The 26823-nt window shown below is 34.5% G+C and overlaps 2 protein-coding genes and 1 pseudogene across 2 annotated transcripts; all 3 read left to right on the top strand.

The window, feature by feature from the left end:
* The first annotated feature begins 11672 nt into the window (after positions 1-11672).
* On the top strand, positions 11673-12824 carry LOC143589799 (uncharacterized). The gene has a single exon (XM_077070453.1). The coding sequence runs from the start codon at positions 11673-11675 to the stop codon at positions 12822-12824; it is 1152 nt and encodes a 383-aa protein (XP_076926568.1).
* Positions 12825-12910: 86 nt separating this feature from the next.
* On the top strand, positions 12911-15233 carry LOC143589798 (uncharacterized). The gene is made up of 4 exons (XM_077070452.1): positions 12911-14217; positions 14317-14410; positions 14500-14897; positions 14966-15233. Exons 1-4 carry the CDS (start codon positions 13823-13825, stop codon positions 15231-15233), a joined length of 1155 nt encoding a protein of 384 aa, XP_076926567.1. The 5' UTR covers positions 12911-13822.
* A 276-nt stretch (positions 15234-15509) lies between these two features.
* Positions 15510-17770, top strand: LOC143589797 (nifU-like protein 4, mitochondrial; annotated as a pseudogene).
* The last annotated feature ends 9053 nt before the right edge of the window (positions 17771-26823 follow it).

Here is a 26823-nt window from a genome sequence, read left to right as displayed (position 1 = left end):
TATATTTACACTCTTTATTGAATCGTCTTTGCTTTCTGGGTTATCCCTCTTACTCCTGACTTGTAGTCATCGAGCGGTGATCATGTGTTTTAGCTATTACGGTAGCTTATCCATGAAGCCCTCGATGTACCAAGTCTCGTATCGCCTTCCCGAGGAACCATCTCCTATAATAACGCTAACTCCTAAGGCGACGCTTTACCATCACACAACTATTTATCATAACCAACATGCATTCAAGATAAATTCATAGGTCGTTCATACAAAAACACAAGAAGTCACAAGTACTTCATAACATAAAAGGAAATCATTCAAGCTTGCTAAACAAACATAGGTTCAACTGTAACATAAAACACTCTTTAACTACTAAACATAAAACAGCTGTGACATGCCACTTATTCTCCTGCAACCTCCTCAGCAGTTAATAGACCATCCTTTCACGCGTTTCCTCTTCCTTCCCCCACTGCCACGGCTTCTCCACACGCCCTAGCTATGTGACCTGACTTACCACACTTGTAACACTTCTGGTCCTCGGTGCATTCACGGGAGATGTGCCCCTTCCTCCCACATCGGTAGCACTGATTTGGACCAGCCTTGCATTCCCCCAAGTGCATCTTCCCGCACACCTTACATGCTTCCTTTCATGCCATCTTCTGTGTCTTTCTCCCTGCACGCTCCACGACATCCCCAGCTCTTTTAGTTCCTTTCCCTTTTTCCTCATCTTCCACTTCCACATCATCCGCCGCCAGATCATCATAGACCATCTCCACCAACTCGACCGCCGACTCAAAGGTAACGGGTTTGTTGGCCCTGACTAACATGCGGACCTTCTGGGGAAGTCCTCTAACGTAGAACTTGATCCGTTTCGCCTCGGTGTTCACCATGTCAGGAACCAGCCTAGACATGCGGTTGAATTCAGTGGTGTACTCACGATGTGTCATCTTGTCCGCCTTCAGATTCAGAAATTTCATCTCAGCCCTCTCAACCTCAGCATCAGCACAGAACCTTTTCATCACTAACTCCTTAAGGTCATCCCACCTCATGGCCTTAATCTCCTCTCGGGTCTTCCTTTGTTCGACAGTTTCCCACCAGTATATGGCCTCATCTTCAAATGACTGAGTGACATAACCCACTGCTTGGTCGGGACGGCATTCGCTAATTCGGATTTTCTTGTCTATTGTGGTTATCCACTGGAGAGTAGCGATTGCGTCTCCCAACCCAGTCAGCTTTGGCGGGTCGCATACTTTGAAGGACTTATAGTTGCACCCATCTCGGCCTCTTTTCCTGTCATCGACCTTCACAGACTTATCCTCACTCGAGGCCTCTCTTTCTCCTTCCCCATCCTTCCTACCATCACCACCCGCCCCTTCAGCAGTTCGTTCACGGCTTCCAGCAGATCTTTCGGGATTCAGGTTCTTCATTGCAACAACTACAGCTTGAACAATGGCTGCTTGGACTGCAGGGCTAAGTTGAAACTCTTCGTTATTGTTCTGGTCTCCTCCAGCTGCGCTTTCTTCACCTTCGGTGTTAGAAGCTGTCTCAACCGAAAGTTGCTGGACACGACGAGGCCTGCCGCGTCGTCCAGTGCGACCTCCAGCTCCAGCAATGTCTCCAGCCCCAGCCATCGTATTCTAAAAGGGAAAACACAAACATCATCACTCAAGGAACTATTTAGTACAAGGATAGCAAGGCTAACAGGTAATAACAGTGGCCAGCTGTGACTAGCTGATCACGTTGCTTTCCGTGTCCTATACACTTCCCTTTATGAGTCTATTTGTGCTGGTTCTACTTAAGCAGTTAGTCAAATCAACAATCAATTATTCCTATCACTGCCGTTCACGTATCTTTTCTTTCTCATTAACATATATCATTTAATTATACACTTTACCTTTACTGATCTTGCTTGAGCGACACATGGCATTCTTGAACTGGCATCTTCTTTCCTTTCTTACTTAAATCCCATTCTCTGTTCGAGTCTAAGCATGTAGGATGCTTAAATCTCTCGAACTTATGCTCTGATACCAACTTGTAAGGCCCCGTCACCGGTGGCCCTACTTTAGCGTTGGATTTACTCATAAACGCAGTTCTAAATATCAGAGTTAATTAAAACATTCGCGGAATTTAAAAACTTTCATAAAACATTTCATAACAAAACACGTCTTGTCTTAAAACATCATTTTGTCTTTCAAAATAAACGAAACATTAAACTTAAACGTCTTGAGTCTTTCGATGCCAGCCTCTTATTCAGTGCCACATGTCTCCTCAAGCGAGCTGCCTCATCCTACTCACCTGCGTGCATACTAAAAGTCAGCTACGCTGAGTGAGTTCTAGTTAATCAAGCAACTTATCATACAACCACTTCATACAATATATACGTATCCGAAGACACATAGTCCACTGTCTAACATGCCACTGTTTAACCACTTAATTACCCCTATAGCTTAGCCTCTTAATTACCCCTACAGCTTAGCCACTTATGCCACTTTATGCCACTTGATGCCACCTTAATAACGAAGTCACGTATAGGCTTACCCTACCACGTACTATCGTCATTCCACTAACACTCTTACTAGACTCTGCCACTTCTATCACACTCTACCTCTACTTGTCTACAGCACTCTTTATACCAATACAATATTTACATAATAAGCAAGTCGCATCATAGAATACATACACACTAACAACCACTTGACAATCACTCTCCTTGACGATACGTGCAATATCCGAAGATCGTTCACGTACCGACAAGCATTACATAATAGCTACTTGTATAACATCTATACACTTACCACTTAAGGTAAGTGTATTCACACTTTCGCATCTAACGTGCTTAACTTACCACTTAGCCTCTTATTTACACCTACCACCTTGCCACTTTGCCAATTTAATAACGTATAACGTTATGCCACTTTGCCACTTAATAACGTATTACGTTATGCCACTTTGCCACTTTAATAACGTATAACGTTATGCCACTTTGCCACTTTAATAACGTGTAACGTTATGCCACTTTGCCACTTTAATAACGTGTAACGTTATGCCACTTTGCCACTTTAATAACGTGTAACGTTATGCCACTTTGCCACTTTAATAACGTAAAACGTTATGCCACTTTGCCACTTTAATAACGTAAAACGTTATGCCACTTTGCCACTTTAATAACGAAGGCACGTATAGGCTTACCCTACCACGTACTATCGTTATGCCACTAACACTCTTACTAGACTCTTGCCACTTCTAACACGTTCTACCTCTACTTGTCTACAACACGCTTCATATCATTTACATAATAAGCATGTCACATCAACAATCATACACACATAATAACGATGGCACGTACAGGCTTTCCCTATCACGCGCTCACGTTATGCCACTAACACCCTTGCTAGACTCTTGCCACTTTTAACACACTCTACCTCTACCTGCCTATATCACACTTCATATCAGTTCGGTATTTACGTAATAAACCAGTCACATCATAACATTCGTACACACTATCAACCACTTGGAATTTACTATCCTTGGCGATACGTGCAAAATCTGAAGATCGTTCACGTACCGACAAGCATTAAAATATATACCTCGTATAACATCTATAGCTTACACTTACCACTTAAGGTAAGTGTATTCACACTTCACATCGAGTATGCACACAGCCCCGAAAACATAACAAGGAATGGGGCTAGAAACTCACCTGAACTCTGCTTCTTCCTCTGATAGTTGTAAATCCTTTCTTTAACTGAGCTCGGCTGACTATATAAGTTACACGTATCAATACTCGCCTGATCAAATCTGGTGGCCTAGTATTAGCTTACTTTTACTTATCGTTTTAATCTATTCTCTAATCGAACTTGACTTTAGGCGAAGTTAAACCTTAGGCGAACTTAGTTTTAGGCAAAGTTAAACCTTAGGCGAACTTAACTTTAGGCGAAGTTGTCATCAGGCGAATTTGGCTTTAGGCGAAGTTGTCATCAGGCGAACTTGGCGTTAGGCGAAGTTGTCATCATGCGAACTTGGCTTTAGGCGAAGTTGTCATCAGGCGAACTTAGCTTGCAGGCGAAGTTGTCATCAGGCTAACTTAGCCTGCAGGCGAAGTTCATTAGGCGAACTTAGCTTGCAGGCGAAGTTGTCATCTGCAGCTACTGTTCGTTCTTAAATCCCTTAATCACCTTCGTTTCTTAACCAAATAACTCGATTTAGGTACCCACGGGATCGTCTGACCAGCGCCTACAAACCCCAACCATCAAATCGACCTAACATCGATGTTTAAAAGGTGCGATTTAGGCATATAGGTTACGGGTCCTTTTTATCAATTGATTAACCCATCAAATCATAACCATTTTCAGTAAGATTAGCTTTGTTGGATTCGTTTTTACCATACAAACTCAGATCTATCATTTCTCAAATCAAACCGAACCTATACGAACGATTTCTAACTATAAACGTACCTTGAACGAGTCGAACTACGAACACGGTTAAGCCTTGATGTTGTTTTGGTCCGTCATGACGTTCCAGCACCAACAAGCTCGGGTTTTCGCCTTCGGATCTTGGTTCGAGTCGTGTGTGTTTTGGGTGTGTGTGTGTATGGAATAGGTGAGAATGAGGATTAAATGGTGGTTAATGGTATTTATATTTAGGGATCATGGGCTTAAGCCCATGGACTCTCCTTCCTTCTTTCATAACCCAAGTCCATAACCCATATCCATTACCCAACACTAGCCCGACCCATACTAATCCTACTCTATTTATTTATTTCCCAATAATCCGAGTAAACTTTCCCTTTATTATTAAGTAATATAAATAATATCATTTTGGAAATTTCGGGATGTTACATGTTCAATATATCAAAAATTAGTTCAATTGATACCTGAATCTGCAAATATTGATAGACTGCCAAAATTTCTTCACACAGAATCAACAACTTCAATAGTTTGTAAAGAGGAAGGCTTTCGTGAGGGAGTAACTGTAGCGTGATGGGGTTTGAATCATTGGTAGGGAACGTGGACATACAGGGGAGGATTGACATCCCGATTTTTGTGGATGGTTCAGTTGAGTTTTGCTGGATAAAGAAAGATGCAGATGAATTCCAATGAGAAGATAATCAATATTATTTAGTTATTTTGTTTACATCTTACTTTCCCAACTTGATTATATGATACGCAACTTTGATTTTATTTTAGTATTTTTGAATATTAAATACCTAAACTAATTAGTACTAATATTTTTTAATAATACCCTACAACTACTAAATTTACTTAATTGAAATAACGATTTGTTAATATGCTAATGTAGTTGTGTGTTTGAATTAAATAATCAAACACATGATTGAAGTAAATTACGATTTATAACTTCTAAAGGAATATAATAATTATTAATATGATTTAATACATAAGTTGGGTGTTTATTTTTGATGTTATTATTATATTTATTATTTGTTTTACTTTTTGAATAACGAACTAGGAGTGCAATCGGGTTCGATCCGAGCTTAAGCTTGACTTGTTTTAAGTTTTATTTTTAAATTCGAGCTCAGTACGAGCTTGACGAGCTTGACTGATTTACTATATATTACTTTTGTATATTTCTATACATATTTCAATTATAATTTTATATTTCACATAATATATATTAATTAGTTATTTTTTTCATAGCATTATGTATATAATATTTGTTATATATATATATTAAAAGTTTATATAATCATAGGCTTGTTAAGGGTCGTGAGCTGACTCGAGCTCAATAAGTGAAGTTCGGATTAGGCTCGTTTTTAAAACGAGCTTCTTTTTAGGCTTTGGCTCGATTGAGATTTTTCACAAGCTGATCACAAGTAGTTCACTAGCAGCTTGGCTCATTTTCACCCGTGAAAAAAACACACGCCTCATACAATTACATTAAAAACAAATATATCCTCTTTGTTATGTTTAAATCATACACCTTTTAGGGGAGGATAAACTCCAGTACCGTCATACCACTAGGGCCATGGCTGTAGAAATTTCATGTTTTAATTTTTACGAATTTCATTTATTATAATAAATTATTATTATTATTATTATTATTATTATAATTATAATGTGTGGTTGTTAGGGATAAGTGGGTAATATTATATTATAATTATAAGAAATTTCATGTTTTTAATTTTTTATGAATTTCATACACCGATTTTTCTAGATTTTTAGTTCCGGTGCGAAATATTCAGTTCGATACCGGTTGTGAAGGAAAAAGCCGAGGAACACAGGTACGTACCGAAAATTCTAAACTTGGTACTGATTGGGTATCATTACTGGTAATGGTTTTGCTCATCCCTACTGGCCATAGGCCACTATAATCTACATTAACTGACCATAATTTATCGTTGTTTGCCATAATTTACCATTTATACTCGGTCAAACATGTGTAAACGGGTCTTATGTCATAATATGTTGATAGAAGTTATACTAAGTCATACATGTCTTTAGTGGATTATACGTGCTAAAAATTTTAATAGCTTTTAATTGATATGTCACAATAGCTATGTTATATTATGTTTGAAACATATGCATATAAACAAAATAAACATTTGTATTTTAGAGAAATATCGTATTGAATGGTAATGAGTCATATTAGATAGAAAATATTTAAACGATCCATAACAGGTCACTTTATCAAGGTTGGCCACCATTAATTTGCACTCCTTAGGTTTAGTCATAAGTAACTATCACTCATTGACTATTCTGCTATGAGTTACACATTCACGCCTTTTTACTCAATGTAAGCGTCTCATCACCCACTTTACCCCTTTTCGCTCCATCTTACCATAAGAAAATGGGTTAGCCTGCTTAACTCCCCTCAATTTAATTTTAAAGCAAATTTTAATTTGTTGTGTGTCGGTGTAGAGGATTTTAAAGCCCGCTAATTAACACTTTAACACATCTTGCATTTAACACATGTTAACCCATGAAAGGGAGTATTATCCCATTCCTTAACCTTTGTCAAATTAACATTATCTCCCTGGGCGTTAAGATTTGCCCCGGGGTCTTAGAGTTCACTAATTAAAGTTAAATCTAGTCGCACATAGTAAATCTTCAAACAATAGAAAAAAAACTATTCGATTAGCAAACCAAACCAATTTATTAGGTGTGTGAAAACACGCTAAGCTATGCCAAACTCGACAAGGATTGAGCTCCGCATAATTTAATTAAAAATATTAAAGAAGTAAAAAAAGTAATTTATGAACTGTCTTATGAAAACCATTAAGATAACAAAGGCTATAATTTTAAAATAGATTCATGTAGGTTATTATAATTTATTAATAGATTATTTATATATTTAAAATTTAAATGTGAATACAGAAAATATATTAATTAATAAATACAAAATGATTTAAATTTAAAAATATTAAAATTTTATATTTTAATAAAAAAGGTAAGAAAAATAAACATTTATTTGTTTAATTTATCAAATTAAATTTATTATTCCTTAAAAGATAAAATTTCAAATAAGTAAATAATCATAATTTATCGAGACATGTTTCTATTTTTATATATAAAAAAGTCTTAATTTATTGATTAAGCTTACAATATAAAACACATGATCTAGAGTGTTTATTACAAGTGCACTTATTAGCCAAAAAATAAACATGCGAACAGTATCCATACACATATAACTTATAATTACATTACCTGATCTTGTTGTCTATCATGTCTGTCATATTATGTGTTATTATTTTAACTTGTGACTCTTTGTAATGAGACAAAACTATGTTGAATTATCTGTCTCATTTTGTGTATCGGCTAGGTTTGTTACGGTACCAGAATTAAACCCAACGCATAATTTTGTTAAATTGACATATTTAAAACAAAAACATGGACATTGTGACAACAAATTGATGCGAATACGGCCGTCATCTGTTATACTCGTTACAATATCAAAACTAAAAATAAAATACAATTCGGTCGTCTGCTAGGTTCCGTGTTAAAAGACATGTATTTTTTAAAGTATAAAAAAACAAAACTTAAAAAGGAAAAAAAGAACTATATATTGAATAATAAAAAGGATAATAATCGATTACCATATCATACATCTCACTCTTTTCCTTTTTACGCCAACAGTTTATAGTTTTAAAAAAAAAACAAAATGAATCATATAAACTATTGGCGTAAAAAAATAAAAAAAAATGTAGATACATGATATGATATGATAATCAAACACAATTAACATTGTTTAAATGAAGAAAGCAAATACCAAAGCACCAACGATCAAATTTGTTTTACTAAGGCTTTTAATAAGTTTAAACTTTAAAATTTTGTTAACATTGGAATTATAGAAAACATAGGGATGTATTCCCACTCTTTAACCGTTTAACCTAAAAAAACTCTTACTTAACTGGCGCCAAAAAAACTAATCGAAGCTAGACACAAAAATAATAAGGGCCTAGTGGTTAGGGTACAATCTTTCACAACCTCCATCAGCCACCCTGTCTCCTCCCCTGCAACGGTAAGCTTAATTACAGTTCATTGAACTCCAAATGCTTAATTTTAGGGTTCCATAAGTTTTAACATATCCACACACAGAAGCAATTGTCGACCACATTCACAAACAACAACCGGTCAGTGCGATTAACGAAAAGGTAAGAAATTCTATGTTTCGTATTACTCAGTACTGTTACAAAAAGGATGATTTTGTTGTTCTGTTTGAGGTTTAAAGTAGAGATGTTTGTCTTGAAATTTAAATTATTATGAATATTCATTGTAAAATAGATTTTTTTTTTGGATTTGATTGTGATATGGTTTGTGATTAGGGTCTCACATAATACATGATGCAAGTAATTTGCATGACATTCTACTGGTGTTGTCAAACATTATATTTGCTGATATGCAAGTAATTTACTTTAATTTCACACGAACCTTTATTCTCAAAACATTATAAATACCACAATTGCCCCAGCACATAATTTTTTGTTGTCACCCATACCATAATCTTAGAACTTCACAAATTGCCTTTACAATCAAATGCCACTTGCAAATAATCAACCAGGCCCGTTTATATCCAATATATACTTTTATTTTGTCTTTCAAGAGTCAAACCTCAACCAAAACCTCTTAATCTTCATAATTGTAACTTCTCAATAACATGACAACAGAACTTCAAAATTAAACTCCTATAATATAATTTAACAACTATAATTCATAAAGAAGTGATACTTAACTGTAGTTTATGTTAAACTAATAAAAAAGATGCAACCTGATATGGATTGAAGACTCGAAAACAATAACAACGTAAACACCCTGCAAAATAAATCAACCTTTAAGAATAACGATGGCCGTACAAAGCGACTAAATGTAAAAGCATATACATTCATGAAAGGAAACAAACTGCAACATATCATCAGACTATTAAGCCAAACACAAACATGATAAACAACGGAAGACATTTTCAAAAAAACTACACCGTCATGCCGCGTGCAAAGTTAGACGCAAGTTAGCATACATAAAGTTATCATCAGTCATTACGTATCATTGTTGATCTCATATGTTTACAAAAACAGTTATTTCTTAAAATGAAAGATCATTTTTTTGTCTCGAACTTTTCTGCCAAATTTGTTTGTTATGATTTTGTTTACGTGATTAAAAGTTGTGTTAAAAGTCAATTTGTAACGGCTAATGTCAAGTGAATTTGTTATTATAACAAGTAGAAAGCTTTTTTAGGCAAAACTCTAATTTGACTAAAAAGGTCAAACAACAAAGATTGTTTGATTCTTATATATTAGGCTACACACGGATAACCAAAAAAAAAATTCTTAAAAAAAGATCATAAAGACGTTATTGTTAAAATGATAATCATCCAGCAGGTTTAATGGTCACAGGTAAGTTGGTCTTTTGAACTCGGATTTATTTTGATTTGATTGTGATTGGGGTCTCATATAAAACATGATGCAAGTAATTTGCTTTAATTGACATGCTCCTGTTGATGTTCTCAATGACTTCATGGGGAAGTAATTTAAGTAATAGTTGATTGTTTACGCTGAGGCAGTCAAGGAAGGTTTTGTCCCAATTATATTTGATGCAAGTAATTTGTCGATGCTAATGTTTTACCATCTTTTCTATGAGATTGCACAAATCTTTTATAAAGCATTAACTTCTAGATGTGATGGTATCCAATGCGTTGATCTGATTTCAAACTTCTCAGTTTATGAACAGGTTAATTGCTCAAATGGAATGAGACTTATGTTATTTTCTTGATGCATAATATGCAGATTGGTCATATGTAATTTAAAGGTATTGTTGCAGACTATTAAAGAGAGGAACAAGGACACGACGACCCTGAAGTTAGTTCATTTTTTATCATCTTTTTTATTATTGAGACTCTAATGGGTTGTCAGTGTCCAAAATACCCAAACCCGACCAGAACCCGAATAAGCTAATTAGGGTCGGGTTAAATAGGGTCAAAAAGTATTAATCGGGTTATTCGGCTTAACCCGATTAACTCGAATAGTTATTAGTGCTCGAGCTTCTGCTTGTTTCGAGCTCGACTTGAGAGTTGTTTTTTCAATCTCGAACTCGGGCTCGACTCATTGTTTATTTGTTCTGTAATTTATTAATAGATAGATTTCAAAAATGATATTGGGTTTAGGTATAATAAAATTTAATCTCGAAATATAGAGTAACCCGACTAACCCGAACCCGACAAACCCGAACCGACTAACCCGAACCCGACAAACCCGAACCTTAATAGGGTCGGGTTGCTGGTTAGTTTTTTCTTTTGCAAAACCCCGATTAACCCGAAACCCGATCGGGTTGACCCGATTAACACCCTACTCCTAATCAACCTACTTAATAAGTGTTTTTAAATTTCTAATGACAATGTGTTAATGTTTATCTTATATTATTGTATCGTATTTTTATTTTGTGTTGATCTTACACGACACAAACCGTCAAAACGACCTGAAAATTTATATGTCTGGTCATATTAATAATTTTTTAATAGATGACAATTTTTGTTGACAACTGACTTTTTCAAGTCAACATTTTTACTTTTTTACAAATATTGCAACTTAAACTGTGCTTCAGCACTTATTTTATTCTTGCAATTCTAGGCTCAAAAATTACAAATTGTGCTTGTTAGTCAAAATCACAACCATTTTGATAATGAATTTGTTTTTTATTAATAATAAGTTGCCTTTCTACCATTGGTTCTGTCGCATAACCTGAATAAGTCGTTTTGAAAGTAAACGGGTCGTAACTAATTTTAATGCTTTTGAACATTCTGAAGGTCCAGTTCTGCTCGACTAATGATGTGAGAAAGGAGTCTACAAAATCAACAATTCCACCAAGCTTTAGGCATTGACAATTTCCTCATTTATACAAAAAAAAAATCATTACAGGTATTTCTATTCTAATGTTGTTGCTTAATATATAATCATAATATCATAAAAACAAACCCCAAATAAACCGGCTCGTTTAATTAAATTGATTAAACATGAACATCACTCGTTTAGATTTGGGTATGCCTAAAGGGCATGATTTGTAAACCTAACTAATTAAAACAGGTGAGACTGACACGATTGAAAAACCTATCAAATTAGAACACGTCCAAACGAGTTTATCTTTCCAGGTTTAAAATTATGTTGCCTTAAAAACCAAATATTAATGTTTTGTTTGATAAATTGTTTATTTATGTTTGTCAATAACCAGGACTTCGGAATGACTTTTGATAAGAGCTGGACTAAAATCACCAATAAGGCAGATCCAACGGTCATTAAAGGAGCGCTAGCTTTTGCAGATTGGGCTAAAATATATGCTGATAGTGAAGGTAAGATACATTGTCCATGTAGAAAATGCGTTAATGCAAGAAAACATGATCCGACAATTGTTTCTAAGCATATCATACATAATGGTTTTGAACCGACATATAATATATGGATATATCACGGTGAACAACTACCGGGTTATGAAACAGATGGGACAGATACTGAGTGTGATGAAAGTGAAAATGATTCAAATGACGGTGTCGAGGAGTTACTTAATGACGCGTTTCCTACGGGCTGCGAAACCGAAGCTGAAAATTTTTGGGACGATGCTGATCAACGTAATAACCCAAATGTGGAGAAGTTATTTATTGATATGGAGAAGCCTTTATACCCGGGGTGTGATGAGTTTTCTGTACTAAGATTTTTACTTGAGTTGATGAACGTGAAGTTAACATGTAAAATGACGAATGTGTCAATGGATATGATTCTGAATTTATTTAGCCGTGCTTACAAGGATGCAAACTTGCCAAGGAACCATTATGAGGCAAAAAAGTATTTACGCACTCTTGGATTGGGATATGAATCTATCCATGCTTGTAAATATGATTGTGCATTATTTTGGAAAGAATATGCAGAATTACAAAACTGTCCAGTTTGTAGCACTAGTCGATACGAAGAAAATAGTAAGGGGAAGAAGAAACCGGCAAAAGTCTTGCGTTACTTTCCCGTCACAAGTAGGCTTAAACACTTATATGCCTCAAGATACACCGCAAAGGAAATGTTGTGGCACGATCAACAAAGAAACAAAGAGGAGGGGGTTCTTAGGCATCCGGCAGATGGACAAGCATGGAAACACTTTGATACATTGTTTCCCAATTTTGCAAATGATCCTCGAAATGTTCGCCTAGGGCTTGCCAGTGATGGTTTTAATCCTTTTGGGGAAATGAGTCTCTCATATAGTATGTGGCCTGTTGTGCTCATAGCATACAATTTGCCACCTTGGAAGTCTATGGTTGATGCTTCATTTATGTTGACATTGTTGATTCCAGGAAGAGATTCACCGGGAAAGGATATTGACGTATTTTTTCGTCCACTTGTAGATTAGTTGAAACTTTTATGGGAAAAGGGTGTTAAAACATATGATTGCGAATCAAAACAAATATTCAACATGCGCACCGCACTTCTATGGACAATCAATGATTTTCCTGCTTATGGTTACTTGTCTGGATGGAGCACGAGTGGATACAAGGCATGTCCAATATGCAATGAAGATGCGTGCAGCATACATATACGAGATAAAATAGCATATGTAGGTCATAGGAGATTTCTCCCACAAGATCACGCTTGGAGGAAAGCACGAGATTTTCATGGACATAGAGAGACTAGGCTTGCACCTAAACCAGTCAACGGAGATGATTGCTTACATCAGTTGGAATATCTCCTTATCCATCCTCATGGAAAACACCCATCTCATTGCAGAAAAAAAAAAGAAAACGAGATCCACATGGTTTAAACTGGTCAAAGAAAAGCATCTTCTTTGAAATCCCATATTGGTCCAAGTTGTTAATTCGTCACAACATTGATGTGATGCATGTTGAAAAGAATGTGTGTGAGAATGTGTTATCAACCTTGTTAAACATAGAAGGAAAGACAAAAGACACTGACAACGCTCGACGAGATTTGCAAGATATGAACATACGTAAGGAGCTTCACTTGGTGATGATGGGTGATCATTTGGTTAAACCACATGCTTCTTATGTTTTAACTCGAGAGGAGAAAAAACAGTTTTGTAATTTACTTAAGTCTGTACGTTTTCCAGACGGGTATGCCGGAAATTTAGCTAAAAATGTGATTGTTGAGCAAGGAAAGGTATATGGGCTTAAATCACATGATTGCCACATCTTAATTCAACGCATAATTCCTATTGCAATTCGTCCATTTTTGAAAAAACAAATTCGTGACGCGTTAGTCGATTTATCTCAGTTTTTCAAGAAACTTACTGAAGTCACATGACACGTGAGGGAGTTGAAAGTATTGCAAGAAGAGATAGTTAAGATTTTGTGCAAGCTTGAGCGGATATTTCCCCCGTCATTTTTTACAGTTATGGTGCACTTGTGTGTGCATCTTCCTCAAGAGGCAATTTTAGGTGGACCAGTGCAATCAAGGTGGATGTATCCGATCGAAAGATACCTTGGACATTTAAAGAGATATGTTAGAAACAAAGCTAAACCTGAAGGCTCAATTGCAGAAGGTTATGTTGTTGAAGAAGCTATAAATTTTTGTTCACACTATTTACGAGGCGTTGAATCAAAGTTGGAGAAACGTGGCAGAAACGATGACAATACCTCTAGTGATGCTCGAAGCTTTGTGTTGGATATTTTTAGGGTAAATGGTCGAGGTATTGGGAAGAAAGAAGTTTATAACCTTTCTAGTATTCTTATGAAGAAAGCAATATGGTTTATCTTTAACAATTGCCATGAAGTTCAACCGTACTTAGAGTAAGTTTTTTTCTCGTTTTTTTATTTTATATAATTTTTGTTGTGAATTAGTATCAAATGTCACATGTCAATAAACTGATATTTATTTACAAATGACAGAGAACACTTACAGTTTTTACAAAGGCAACATCCTGAATCATCAGATTTTTCCGAGATGCAACGGTCTACATTCGCGGATTGGTTTGCTAAACGGGTAACAATTACTTTCTGCTTACTTGATGTACTTTATATTTGGTATTGCACTCTAACGACATGATTATTATGTAAAAAAATTGAGAACAGATTCGAGATGTGTATTCGTTAAATCCATCCCAAATGAATGAAGAATTATATGCATTGTCTTGCCCTCCTGATAACCGAGTTTTATCACAAAAGGGATACATAGTGAATGGAGTTAAATTTTTAGTTAAGTCGAGAGATGATCGTAGGCAAACACAAAATTGTGGAGTTATGGTCCCTGGCGTTCATAATGACGTCGAAGACGATTATTATGGATATCTTGATGAAGTCATTGAAATTTCATTTATAAGATGCTATCGTGTTGTTTTATTCAAATGCACATGGTTTGATACTGATCGTCGAAGAAAACACGTGACATTTGAACCTCATTTCATAAGCATTGACACGTCCCATAATGCTTATAAGGAAGATCCTTTTATTTTGCAAACTAGGCTAAACAAGTATTTTATATAAATGATGCACTTAAACCAAATTCACAATGGAAAATCATTGAAAGAATTGCCCACAGACACTTGTGGGATATTCCAGAACACAAGAATGCAGAAGATTTCTTAGAGGAAGTCAACCTTCTCCATGAAGATATTATGGAAGAAATTATTGAAAATGTTGATGATCAGGGTTCTAATGGCATTACAGATGATTTTGTTGATGATGAGATAACTGACTCTGATCATAGCATGGAAGACTTTGGTTCGGAGTCACATCTGGGTGATTCAGACACCGAAAATTCCAATGATGAGATTAATAGTGTTGAGTCAGACGATGATGATTTGTGATGGTCAGCAAATAAATTTCGTAAGTTTTGATTATTTAAGTTTCACATATGCTAGTTTACATGAACACGTCCTATTTAACCTAGAAACGAATAAATTATTTAACTTTTTGTAGAATAGTACTACTTTAAAACTCGAATTTGAGAAATTATTTTTTATATTTTAAGCAATTATGTTTTAACGATTTAACTATAAGCAATTATGTTTTAACGATTTAACTAACTAGACTATAATGTGTTTTCAGGTCTACAATATGGTTGGATTCTGAAGGGGAACTTAATTTAGAAGCTTGTGTTACTTAGCATACAAAGGTTATTGATATGATATTGCCCTGCAAGTTAACTTGGATGCTAACGAACGGTTTGTTTTTTTATTTGTTAAACTTTGAAAGCATTTGTTCAATTTTGATTGACTTGAGTTGGATATGTTTAGTTTTATGTTGAACTTATAACGCACATACCTTTTAAGCCTTCCAGTTTTTTTAGTAGTCATTGTTACATGAATCGGTGATATAACATCAGTTGGTTTCCATTTGTGTTTAATTTAAAATTGAGTGCTAAATTTGGGGAAAATTTGGGTTTTATTTCACTCATTTTGCCCAAAAGTTTATTTATTTTTCATCAAAGTGGACAATGGAACACGAGACGGGTTAGATCAGTTTCTAAAAGCTGCTAGCAAACCCGAAAACAGTTGCACTATGAGTTTATGCAAGATTACAAGGAACTTGAATTCACCATTAGCAAAGGCCCTTTATGGAATTGATGGTGAGGTCATCTTGCTATGTGTGTTCATGGTTATATAGATTACCTAATGACATTAACATGATTATGCTGCTGGTGCAGGAATTACTCGTGTGTTCTTCGGTTCAGATTTTATAACTGTAACAAAGTCAGAAGATGCTTCTTGGGATTTTCTAAAACCTGAAATATTTGCAGCAATTATGGACTTTTACTCATATGGGCAGCCACTCTTTCTGGATGCAACCATTTCAGCTTCTATGGATATAGCCATCCATGAAGTAACTGTTTTTTTGTTGCAGTTATTAAGTGTATATTTGATCTTTAAAGTTACCAATCATTTGTCACATAATGTTGCACGATGACTCAGAAACTGTTGCGATGATTAAAGAGTTATTGGAAACTCGGATACGACCTGTTGTGCGGATGATGGCGGTGAGATCGAGTACATAGGATTTGATCTGTATGCTTCTTTGATACTCTGGTTATTGTATTTTTAACTTAAATATATATGATATCGTATATTTAACACTTTTAATTTTGACAGATTATCTGGAGTTGTGGAGCTAAAAATGCAAGGAACATGTAGCGGTGGCCCAAGCTCATCTGCCACTTTGAAATCAAGAACTGAAATTATGCTTATGCATTATGTGCCTGAGGTAGCTGTTATTAATATTTGCTACAATTCATGTAGAGAGCAATTTAAAATTTGATCAAACTGAATAGTTTTCACCAGCGGTTGATTCATTGCGAAGTTAAAATTTACAAATTAAGGATGATAACCTGGATAGAAATTCTGGAATTGAAGATGCTAGAGAGGATTTTATGATCCCAGGTAAAATTCTCGATATCAGAAATTTCATTGTTTTTCTGCTTAACCATGTCTTCTCCTATTATATTAACCCCATCAATTTGCTTATTAGTTTTCCTTCTTTATTATCTTTCTGTTGACAACGATTCCAAATAATTCAAACACATGGATATAGTTAATGAAGAATATAAGCAATATTTTCTTTAATTATGTGCATTTGTTTCTTATGATTTCACTTTTGTATCGCATCTGCAGATACATTGAAGGAATTGAGCCTCGCGTGTTATTTTAAAAAAGGTACAGCTTTGGTTCAGGTCAAAACGGGCCATTTTAAAAAATCAGTTTGAAGGCCTACCTACAAGTTCAAAAGTAATACAATCATTTGGTAGATGGAACATCGGATTGACTCAGATGTGCAGCATCCTGTTGTGTTCTTGTTCTGGTTTCTAAAAGATCAGACTGACGAGCTAAACTCGCCATTGTACAAAGCTTTCAAATGAGTTGGGTTTTTGGTTTTGTAGCCGGTGATGGTGACTCTGAGTGTGTGTCAAGGTTGGCCTCTTTACTCACATGCTATACCTTTAAGCTTTTAGATTCTTTAAAGAGCCGAGATAGTGGACTCAAACAAGCTTTACTTGAGCTTTTGAATGAAGTTTTACCATCAGCTCTTTGTGTTTTTTTATAAATTTTGGTTAATTGTAAAAGAAGGTATGGTTAATAATTTAACATATGGATGAGAAAATACTTTTGGATGCATAGTGTGCTTATCAATTTTTTTTAATCAGGTTATCTAAATATGTTACTTTTGGTTGGTCTTTAGGTAAGATTGTTCCATCTGCACTAATTTTATAAAAGTTTCTGAAGTGTGTTCTGGTAGAATAATGAGCATGTGCTTTGTTGAGCCCCATCAAGGTATCTCCATCAATTCTTTCTTGATTTTTTCTTTTGTTTAACTTAATATAAAATAATTTTCTTTTATGGTGCAGGTTTAAATTTTTGTTGCTTTTCACACATTAACCGGCAAACATTTGTTGTGTATAACTTGTTAAAATGGGTCATTTTAAAAAGTTGTCGATTTGGTTCGGGCCACAGCGTGTTATTTTGAAAAGGTATGGCTTTGATTCAAGTCAAAACGGGCCATTTTAAAAACTTATCAGTTTTGTTCGGGTCAAAACGAGTAATTAATTCTAAAAATATATCAATTTGGTTCGGGTCAAAACGGGTCATTTTATAATGGTATAACTTTTGTTCGGGTCATTTTGGTATCATTATGGTCCCGCCATTTAAAAAAAATTGACCTGCTTCGGGTCACGTGCTGTTTTAAAAAGGTCTTGATTTAGTTGGGGTCAAACAGGGCAATTTATTTTAAAAACGTATCGCTTTGGTTCGGGACAAAACGGTCCATTTATTTTTAAAATGTATCGGTTTGGTTCGGGTAAAAACGGTCCATTTATTTTAACAATGTATTGGTTTGGTTCGGGTCAAAACGGTCGATTTATTTTAACAATGTATCGGTTTGGTTCGGGTCAAAACAGGTATAATGGTATCACTCCTGTATCAGAAGTAATCGCTCGTTACATCTGCAGATCACGTTGTTGATGACATACAATTTCAAATGTAATGTTTACACAATTCTCTTACTGATTTTTACTTCATACGTAATTACAAAATAAAGTTAAAAAATATTTGGACTAAATGTGTTTCCAGGTAAAGCAGCTTGTTTAGATATGTGGGAACCCTGATGAAGCAGTTGCTATTGGCACTGCTATTCAAGGAGGCATTCTAAGTGGAGAGTAAGGTGATAGATCATGGAACTAAAGGTAATTCATGCGTTTCTTATCATATATGCCCTCCGCTAAATGTCTATAAAGGGTCGGGTTGGTGTCAAAATATATATTCTTTTATGGGTAAGAAATGGGTCGCGTCTTTTTGACGTTCAGAAACGGGTTGCGACAGGCCGGGACAAGCTGGTATTAAGTTGTATATTTTACGGGCCTAAATCAAGTCGGGTTGGTGACAATGAGTTTATTTTGTGGGTTGAAAACAGGTCATGGGTCCAAATACGAGTCGGGTTGGTATGATGCGAGATCAATCTTTTGACCAAGATGCTACTAATGCATTGTTGAGTAGGAGTCGGTGTTTTGGATGTGGCTTTGCTTATCCTCGGCAATGCAAGTTGTGTTTCATACTTGCATAACCTAAGTTGTTCATTTTTATTCACATTGTTATAATTATGGTTAACTTATGAACTAACCGGTTATTAGCATTAGAGAATTTTACACATCATTTAAAGTATTGATATATGTTACTGGAAATATACATTACTGAAATGATGTAACTTATTTTATTAAGGTGTTAATATGTTATTATTTAATTGTTACCTTGATGAGTTTTATTTAATAGTGTTTAACATTCATTTTTGTTCGGTTTGTTTATAAGCTTAATTTTGACTTATGGGTTGCCGTTATATAGCATAACATAGTGGATTTAACATTTCTTCCATTTTTATGGGTATTTAACTATAAATCAACTTGGTTGTGCTGCTTTAATTCAAATAGCTACATTTTTATATGTGGTTTTTGCAAATCTTACATGAAGGGCATTTATATGGGCTCTCCAAGATATTCAATTTAACGCAACAAAAAAAAAGACAAACTAACGAGCATGGAAGTATAGAATGTCCACTCAAGAATCTAGGTGGTTGTGGTGAAGGTATTCTTAGTTCAATTAGTGACGAATGTGTTCTCCGACATAAATATTTCTTAGTTCAATTTAGAGATTTTTGAGTTCTTTTCGTGTGACAATTTGTCACTACTACAAACTATTTTTGGATGAAATAAAATGTTTAAAACTGTAAATGGTTGACTGATAATGCATAACAAAATTGAATCTAATATTAGTTGGGACACCCGCTGCAACGCGCGGGCTCTCCTACTAGTTTAAATGTAAATGAGATTGGGGGGGTCATTTTTATGCCGTTGATGCTTTGCTAAATAATTAAAACATGTAAAGTTTGGATTTATTTATAAAATAGGTTGCGTATATGAAAAGAGAGTTTTTGGGTGGAAAATTTATTTACCATGATTTATGAAGTGGGTATTTCTCTTTTAGTCCATTAAAGCATTCTCAACCATCCACTAAAGTTCAAAATATGAGAAGACAATTTTTCTAGATTGGAGCTCAGATTATAAATTCTTCTTCCTGACTATCATCAACAAAGAGAGGTTTTCAAAATCAATCTCGCAAATATACCAAAATGTTCTACCACTTGTTAGCAGAGTCAGAAGACTATTTGAAAAATCCAAATATTGAGGAGTTAAATATACCCAAGACAAATATCAGTCTTGAATAAGATTGTAAGATTGCAAAAAAGATCTTTGCGATTGATCCTTAGTCGTTGATACTTCCTATCAAATGGTAGAATTTGTTTAACATAATTTGAGACTGAAAGTTAGTTACTGATCATTTCCTACATTAAAAGACATTTAAGACTGAATATCAGTTCCGAATTCATCATGTTTTGAAAGTACTAAGGACTGATATTCAGTCTCTATACATTCCCTCATAATAGAGACTAAAGATTAATCTTTAAGAAAATTTCCCCATTTTTCCATTATAGAGAAATATATTTGAGACTGAAATTTAGTCTTTATATTAGCGAGTGATTATTAGTCACTAAAATATGTTGTGTAAAAAACAGTCCCCAATGCATCAGCAACTAAAAAAATAGTCCCAAATACCATGTATTTGAGACTAAAACACAAGTCCTTAATAGTTTAGTCCAAGTCTCTAATATGTTCCTTCTAGGTTAAAGACTCGTTATCAGTCACCATACATTTAAGTAATTTTTCATTACAAATTTGGGACTGAGATTCAGTCGTCAATAAATTTTCACAACAACCTTATATTTCATAAACACATTTGGGACTGAAATTTAGTCTTAGATAAGGTGTCATAGTATTAGCGACTGATTATCAGCCACCAACATTAGGCACATAAAACTCAGTCCCTAATATTATTAGTGACTGACTGATAAATCAGTCCTAGATACTATGTATTCGAGACTGATATATTAGTCCCTTATAATTTAATCTCTAATAATCACTTTTCTTGTAGTGTCTATCTTAATCATATATTTAACTTCAACTTTTAATTATAAAAGTCAACTTAAGTTTGCATATCATTTCCAAATTTAAGTCGTTTTTATTCTATATAAAATAAAATTTATTTAATTAATATAATTTTTTTTCAATAAACAAAAAGATTAGTTTCTTAATAACATATACAATAATCATATTACGTTAGTAAAAAAAATGAAAATATTATATTAAACAAATATAATCATTGGAATTTACCAATATTTGTTTGATTTAACCAAATAAAAATAATCATATTCATTTGGGTTCATAGTGTTCCTTGGAATTTACCAATATTTGTTTGATTTTATTTTTATTTATTTTGATTTTAAATATGTTTTGACAAATTTGCTATTTATTTGATTCATACTATCATTAAGGGGTACCTATATTTCGTTGAAGTGTTTCCTACTTAATTCTTATCTTGAATGTTTTATCTTAATTGAATGGTTTTATTGTTGTTTTTATGTTGTGAAGTTGGGTTATGTGTCATTCCTAATTGATAGAATAAGTTAAGCTACATTTTTAACTAAATGGAAACAAGTCAAAAATAATCTAAAATATGTATTTGAGTGTACAAGTGCCTTTTAATGTTTTCTATGAAAAAATAGATTACTTTGTAGCATTACAGGTTGTCGTCGTATTTATCACATTATTTACGGGTATTATGATATTTTTAAAATTTATTTTGTAAGGTTCCACTAATTTGTTATTAATGACATAATTGGCATTTGGGGAATAGTTTAAAATTTCAGTAATAAGAAATATACATGTAATACATTTTTTCACATACGTTACGTACTTATTGATTAATTTTATTTGTATTTTATTATTTGAATCATCCTGTGTAACGCACAGGGTCTAAAGCTTGTGTATGTTATAATAATTTAATTATATGTGATTTACTTTTATAAGATATGAGACAATAAAACTACAATATGATACAAAATTATACAAAACAATACAAAAAAAATACTAGTAGCCTTAAAAAACCACTTGAATCATTTGAACTTGAATTATTTAAAAAGTTTTAACTTAGATCTCTCATGAACATGATATGTTATAGTGTTACTTTAACCTCTAAAGCAAAATTTTAAAAATAATTCAAGTGACTTTTAAGATTACATATTGGGGTCAAATGCTAATATTATATTTTGTTTTATCATATTGTTTAATATAATTTTATATTATATTGTATTTTATAGAAGTGAATCATAAATTTATTAAAGGATTTTAACATATATAGATCATATTTAACTAAATAAATTGGAATAATTGTTAAGGTTTATATTATTATAATAACTACTATGCAAGAATATTTATTATTATTGTTATACTTAACTTACTGATTTTGTTAATATAATTATTACGAATATTACCATTAGGTGGCAACCCGTCACGTTGCGGCGGCAGGCACAAATCCGATTGTTATCAGTTAGGTTCGTATCGACACAGACAGTAAACACAAAACACAAATTAGTAAACACCCAGAATAGCAGTGAATGTTATGGCATATAATACAAGAAAAACATATTAAAAACAACGCTTATTCGGCCAGTAAAACATGGTCGTTGTAGCGCCGAGTCAACACGAATTTGATCAGTATCATATATATTTGTTATGGTTCGGAACTAAGTCCAAAAAATAGTTTTGTCAATATAACATATTTAGAATGAAAACATAGGGCATTATGCGGGTGAGTCAACACAAATTTTATTGGTATCTAATAGGTTCATTACGGGTACGAGAACTGTGACACCCGGTAATTTTTCATATATTTTAATCTTTATAATTGATCAAAATTACGTGTTATTTATATAATTTATATGAGGTATAAACCATAGTATACTTGAAATGTGGACGAGAACAGTCGTTATGCCTATAGGAGTGTATAAAGTGCCGATGAGAACGGCTATATGATGAAGATAGCCCAGTAATAGTTTAGAGGTGACAAATATATCAAGCTAAATATATATCTATGATCCAATATAAGGGGTAAGGGTAAGACCATGCCCAGTAATGTCCTAATTCCCTAATTAGGACCAAAACGCCATAAACATTTAATAATAGAATATAGTCGCCGAACCGGCCAAATCAATGATACATTATACAGTGAGACGATCAAGATATGAAACTATGAAGGAATTAAAGGTATACTAGTCAAAATAATATGAAGTTAATAATTTAAACAATCCATGAAGGATTACAATATGGAGCACTATTTAACCGAATATAACTCCGGGCTAAATTTAAATATACATCATACCGGGAACCGAAATAAATACCGGGTTCCATACCATCTATAATACTTTATAGGTGACCAAATAAATTAAGAGAAGCTCATAATACCCAAGTCCAATATAAATTCCATAACTTGTTTACTCGATGATCAACTCGTCCTAACGACTATCCACTTAAGACCCGAACCAAGATTGAACTTAGCACTACATTTGGACAACCAATATATTTATTAAATGACCATAATACCTTCCCTTTTGCAGCCCAAAGCCTAACCCCCAACCTCTTCCCATTCAGTTTTAATGTACAAGGAACAAACACCACATTAAATCTTATAAACCATTATCCATGCACCCATATGTATCATGATCATGTATCATCATCATCACCAACATCATCATAATCTTGGTTACTTGCAAGATCAACCAAAGTCCCTAAAAGCCTTCACAAAATCTGCCACATTATAATATTACAAAGACCATACCTTTGACCATTTCACTTGACAAGATCTTGAGGAGTTAGCAAGATTTCAATCCCTAAACTTAAGGGATGATGTCCCCTACACTATTATTAATATACACCATCAGATCTTCAGCTGAAATTCACCACAAACATTCAAGAACACAATCCAAATCTCCCTTGTTCCTCTCTCGGCCGAAGAACAGCAGCAGGCCACCAAACAGCCGCCTCTTTGCAACCCGTTTTCTCTATAATTCTGCTCTTAACATCTTGAACCCTATATATCGTTGGAAAGCTAGAAGAAATCCTTAAACCGTGGTAGAAAGCCTTGAACGGATCTCTGCCCGGAAAACTCGGTAAGAAGCCTTGAACCTTCAAAGGTCACTACTGGAAACTGCATTTTCCAGCAGTACCCCCCTCTCTTCTTTTGTTCATATCTCACAAACCACTTGGTATTTTTGGGTGATTCTTGTTTAGGAATCCAAGGAAACTCGCAAGTATCACGAACCACCTTTTGAACGTCCATTTCCGGCTTCGTTTCAGCACTAGGTGAGCCAAAACGTGAATTGTAACAGTTTATAGTGGCTGGAAAATCATAAATTCTGTCCAGCCACGGTCTCATCATTTTACTTGACCCTAATCCACCTATTTCATGTTATTTGAACATATTGTAGACTCTTAACATCGTGGTTAACGTCAAGGAACTTGGATCTCGTCTTAAATCGCTCAAAAACCGACATTCCCAAGGTACTAATGCCATATAATGTTTAGTAGAAAAACATGGACTAAGCCTAAGATACATATACATAATGAGGTGATTAGACATAAACATAAACTTGAAGTGTGTTGAAATGACATATAATTAAGGATAAATCATGTTAAGTAAAAGATATAAAGGATTTAAAGGGTGTTTAAGGAAGGTTAAGGTTAATAGAACACCTAGTTAAGGTAAAAATGATCTTGAGTAGTAAAACCCACTTTTAAATAAACAAGATGATATAAATGTAAAGATGGAATTTTGGTTATGTTAAACTTTAAAAAGAGTATAACTAACGTATTAAAAACCGTATCGAGTTTGTCATAAAAGTAAAAATAATAATAGTAATAATAATAATAATAATAAAAATAGGAACACTAGTAATAAAAAAAATGAAAGTATAAATGAAAGTGAACCTTAAACATAAAGTGCAACCCTTGCACCAAAACATGGAAATAAATATAACGACAATGGTACGGGTAAAAATCCAAGATACACGTATATTCCTATATACGCAAATGAAAATACCCATGTATAATGTTATAAAAACAAAGGATGTGTATAAGAGTTATAAAAGTAAAAGATAACTATATGTTACGAAGACGAAAATACTAATAATACTTATCATATACATGAAGAAATGATATATACAATTAATACACATATATTCCTATATATGTGCTACAAGTATAAATATAAAATACGGGTTTTTGTGATGGACATTGCGAGTAACTGGAAGGGTGAAGGTGCCGGTAGTCGGGACGTCCTGTCTAGGCTGGTAACTGAATATATCATAGATGGGCCCGTTACCTACCTGGGGACTAACGATGAGAGCTCCAAAACCTATTAGGCTAAAGCATGTCACGAACGTCATGATTACCGACGAATAATTTGTATCGAGCATTCCCTAATGCTCGGAGGATATATATATAAAGAGTATATAATGGATATACATAACAAGTATAAGACGTTGTCTAACGTCCGTATCGCTAATGTATAAAAAGTATACATATATACCGTCACCTCATAAGTATGTATCGGGCTAAGTATTAATAGTTATATATTATGTACTGAAGTGCATACGTATACGATATAATACAGGAAACTCGCCGAGTATAACAGAACATTGTTTCCTCATTTAAGGTGAGTCTCACAGCCCCTATTTTCACTATTTTCACTATGTTTTAAACTGTTTTCGGGGCGAGGGACACGTGTTTAAATATGTTTTTTCATGGTGTATATCTTGATTTACAATGTGCGTGTACATGAGATATTTGGCGCGCTCATGGTACATAAAGTCCCCGGTATATATTGTAACCATAAACTATAGGCAACTATAGCCGAGGAACTCTACGGGTAGTACTACTGGTCTGACCAACCCACTCGTAAGTGGTCGCGCCACTTTATAAGACGGGTGCTTAGTTTTCCGATTTATTTATTCCCTCGTGGACTCGTGGGATGTTATGTGGGGCTTTATGGTGTATATATATAGTCAAGGAATGGTTACGAACTCATGTATTCACGTTACACTGCAAGTCATGGATACTGCATTCATGACGTTATGAGAATCATATTATAAAGCATTTTATCGAGTCACAAAACTTGTGAACTCACTCAGTTTATACTGATTAAATTATTTTACGTGTCTTTCAGGTATTTAGCTACGTGGAGAGGTCACGGTGTCTCACTACGGTTTTATGTTTAACTATGGAAATTTCATGTATGAGGATTTTATATTTTTGAGTTTTCACGGTTATATCTCCCTTCGGCAGGACATAACTGTGAAATCTCAATATGTTATATGTAAACCTTTTTATGGATATTTTTGTAAAACTTATATTATGAATGAAATCCTTATGTATTTTATCATATAGTTGTTGCTTAACCGCGCTCTCGAAAACCTTTCATGAGTCGCACACCGGTTGTTTCCGCCTATGGACCGGGTGTGACAGACTGGTATCAAAGCCATGGTTATAGCGAACTAGGATTCAACCCTGAGTCTAGGCTATAACCCCTTAGATTCCCTCATGAAAACGTTTTTCATGCATGACATGTTTTCAAAACTTGCATTACACGAGAGTGCACGTGTCTTCACGACACCTTTATCGCAACTAATGGTCTAGTATAGGAATGACCAAAATAAGGAATAGAAAAAAAAAAAAAAAAAAAAAGCGATATTATCACTAATTAAACCTTAATCCTTTCAGCGATGGCCTTCCCGAACAATGATCCATATCATGGCCTAGCCATCACTGACTCCGACTCCGGCTCTGACTCTAACACTGATAGCAGCAGTGTCCATATGAGCGACGTTGTTCCAATTCCTGATGATCCTATAGAGATCTCCGATGACGAGCCTACCGAGGTAATCAGGCTCGATGAGGACGACAAGGTAACTTATGACGACGACGACCTTGAGGAGATGGAGGAGCTGGCTGCAGTGCCCTCCGAGGAG

The sequence above is a fragment of the Bidens hawaiensis genome, unplaced genomic scaffold (assembly GCF_021521415.1).
Source record: "Bidens hawaiensis isolate Kalapana, Puna unplaced genomic scaffold, B.hawaiensis_p1.1 tig00037817_1, whole genome shotgun sequence".
Lineage (NCBI taxonomy): Eukaryota > Viridiplantae > Streptophyta > Magnoliopsida > Asterales > Asteraceae > Bidens > Bidens hawaiensis.
Note: the sequence above shows the minus strand (reverse complement) of the source record. Positions and strands in the feature narration are given on the sequence as shown.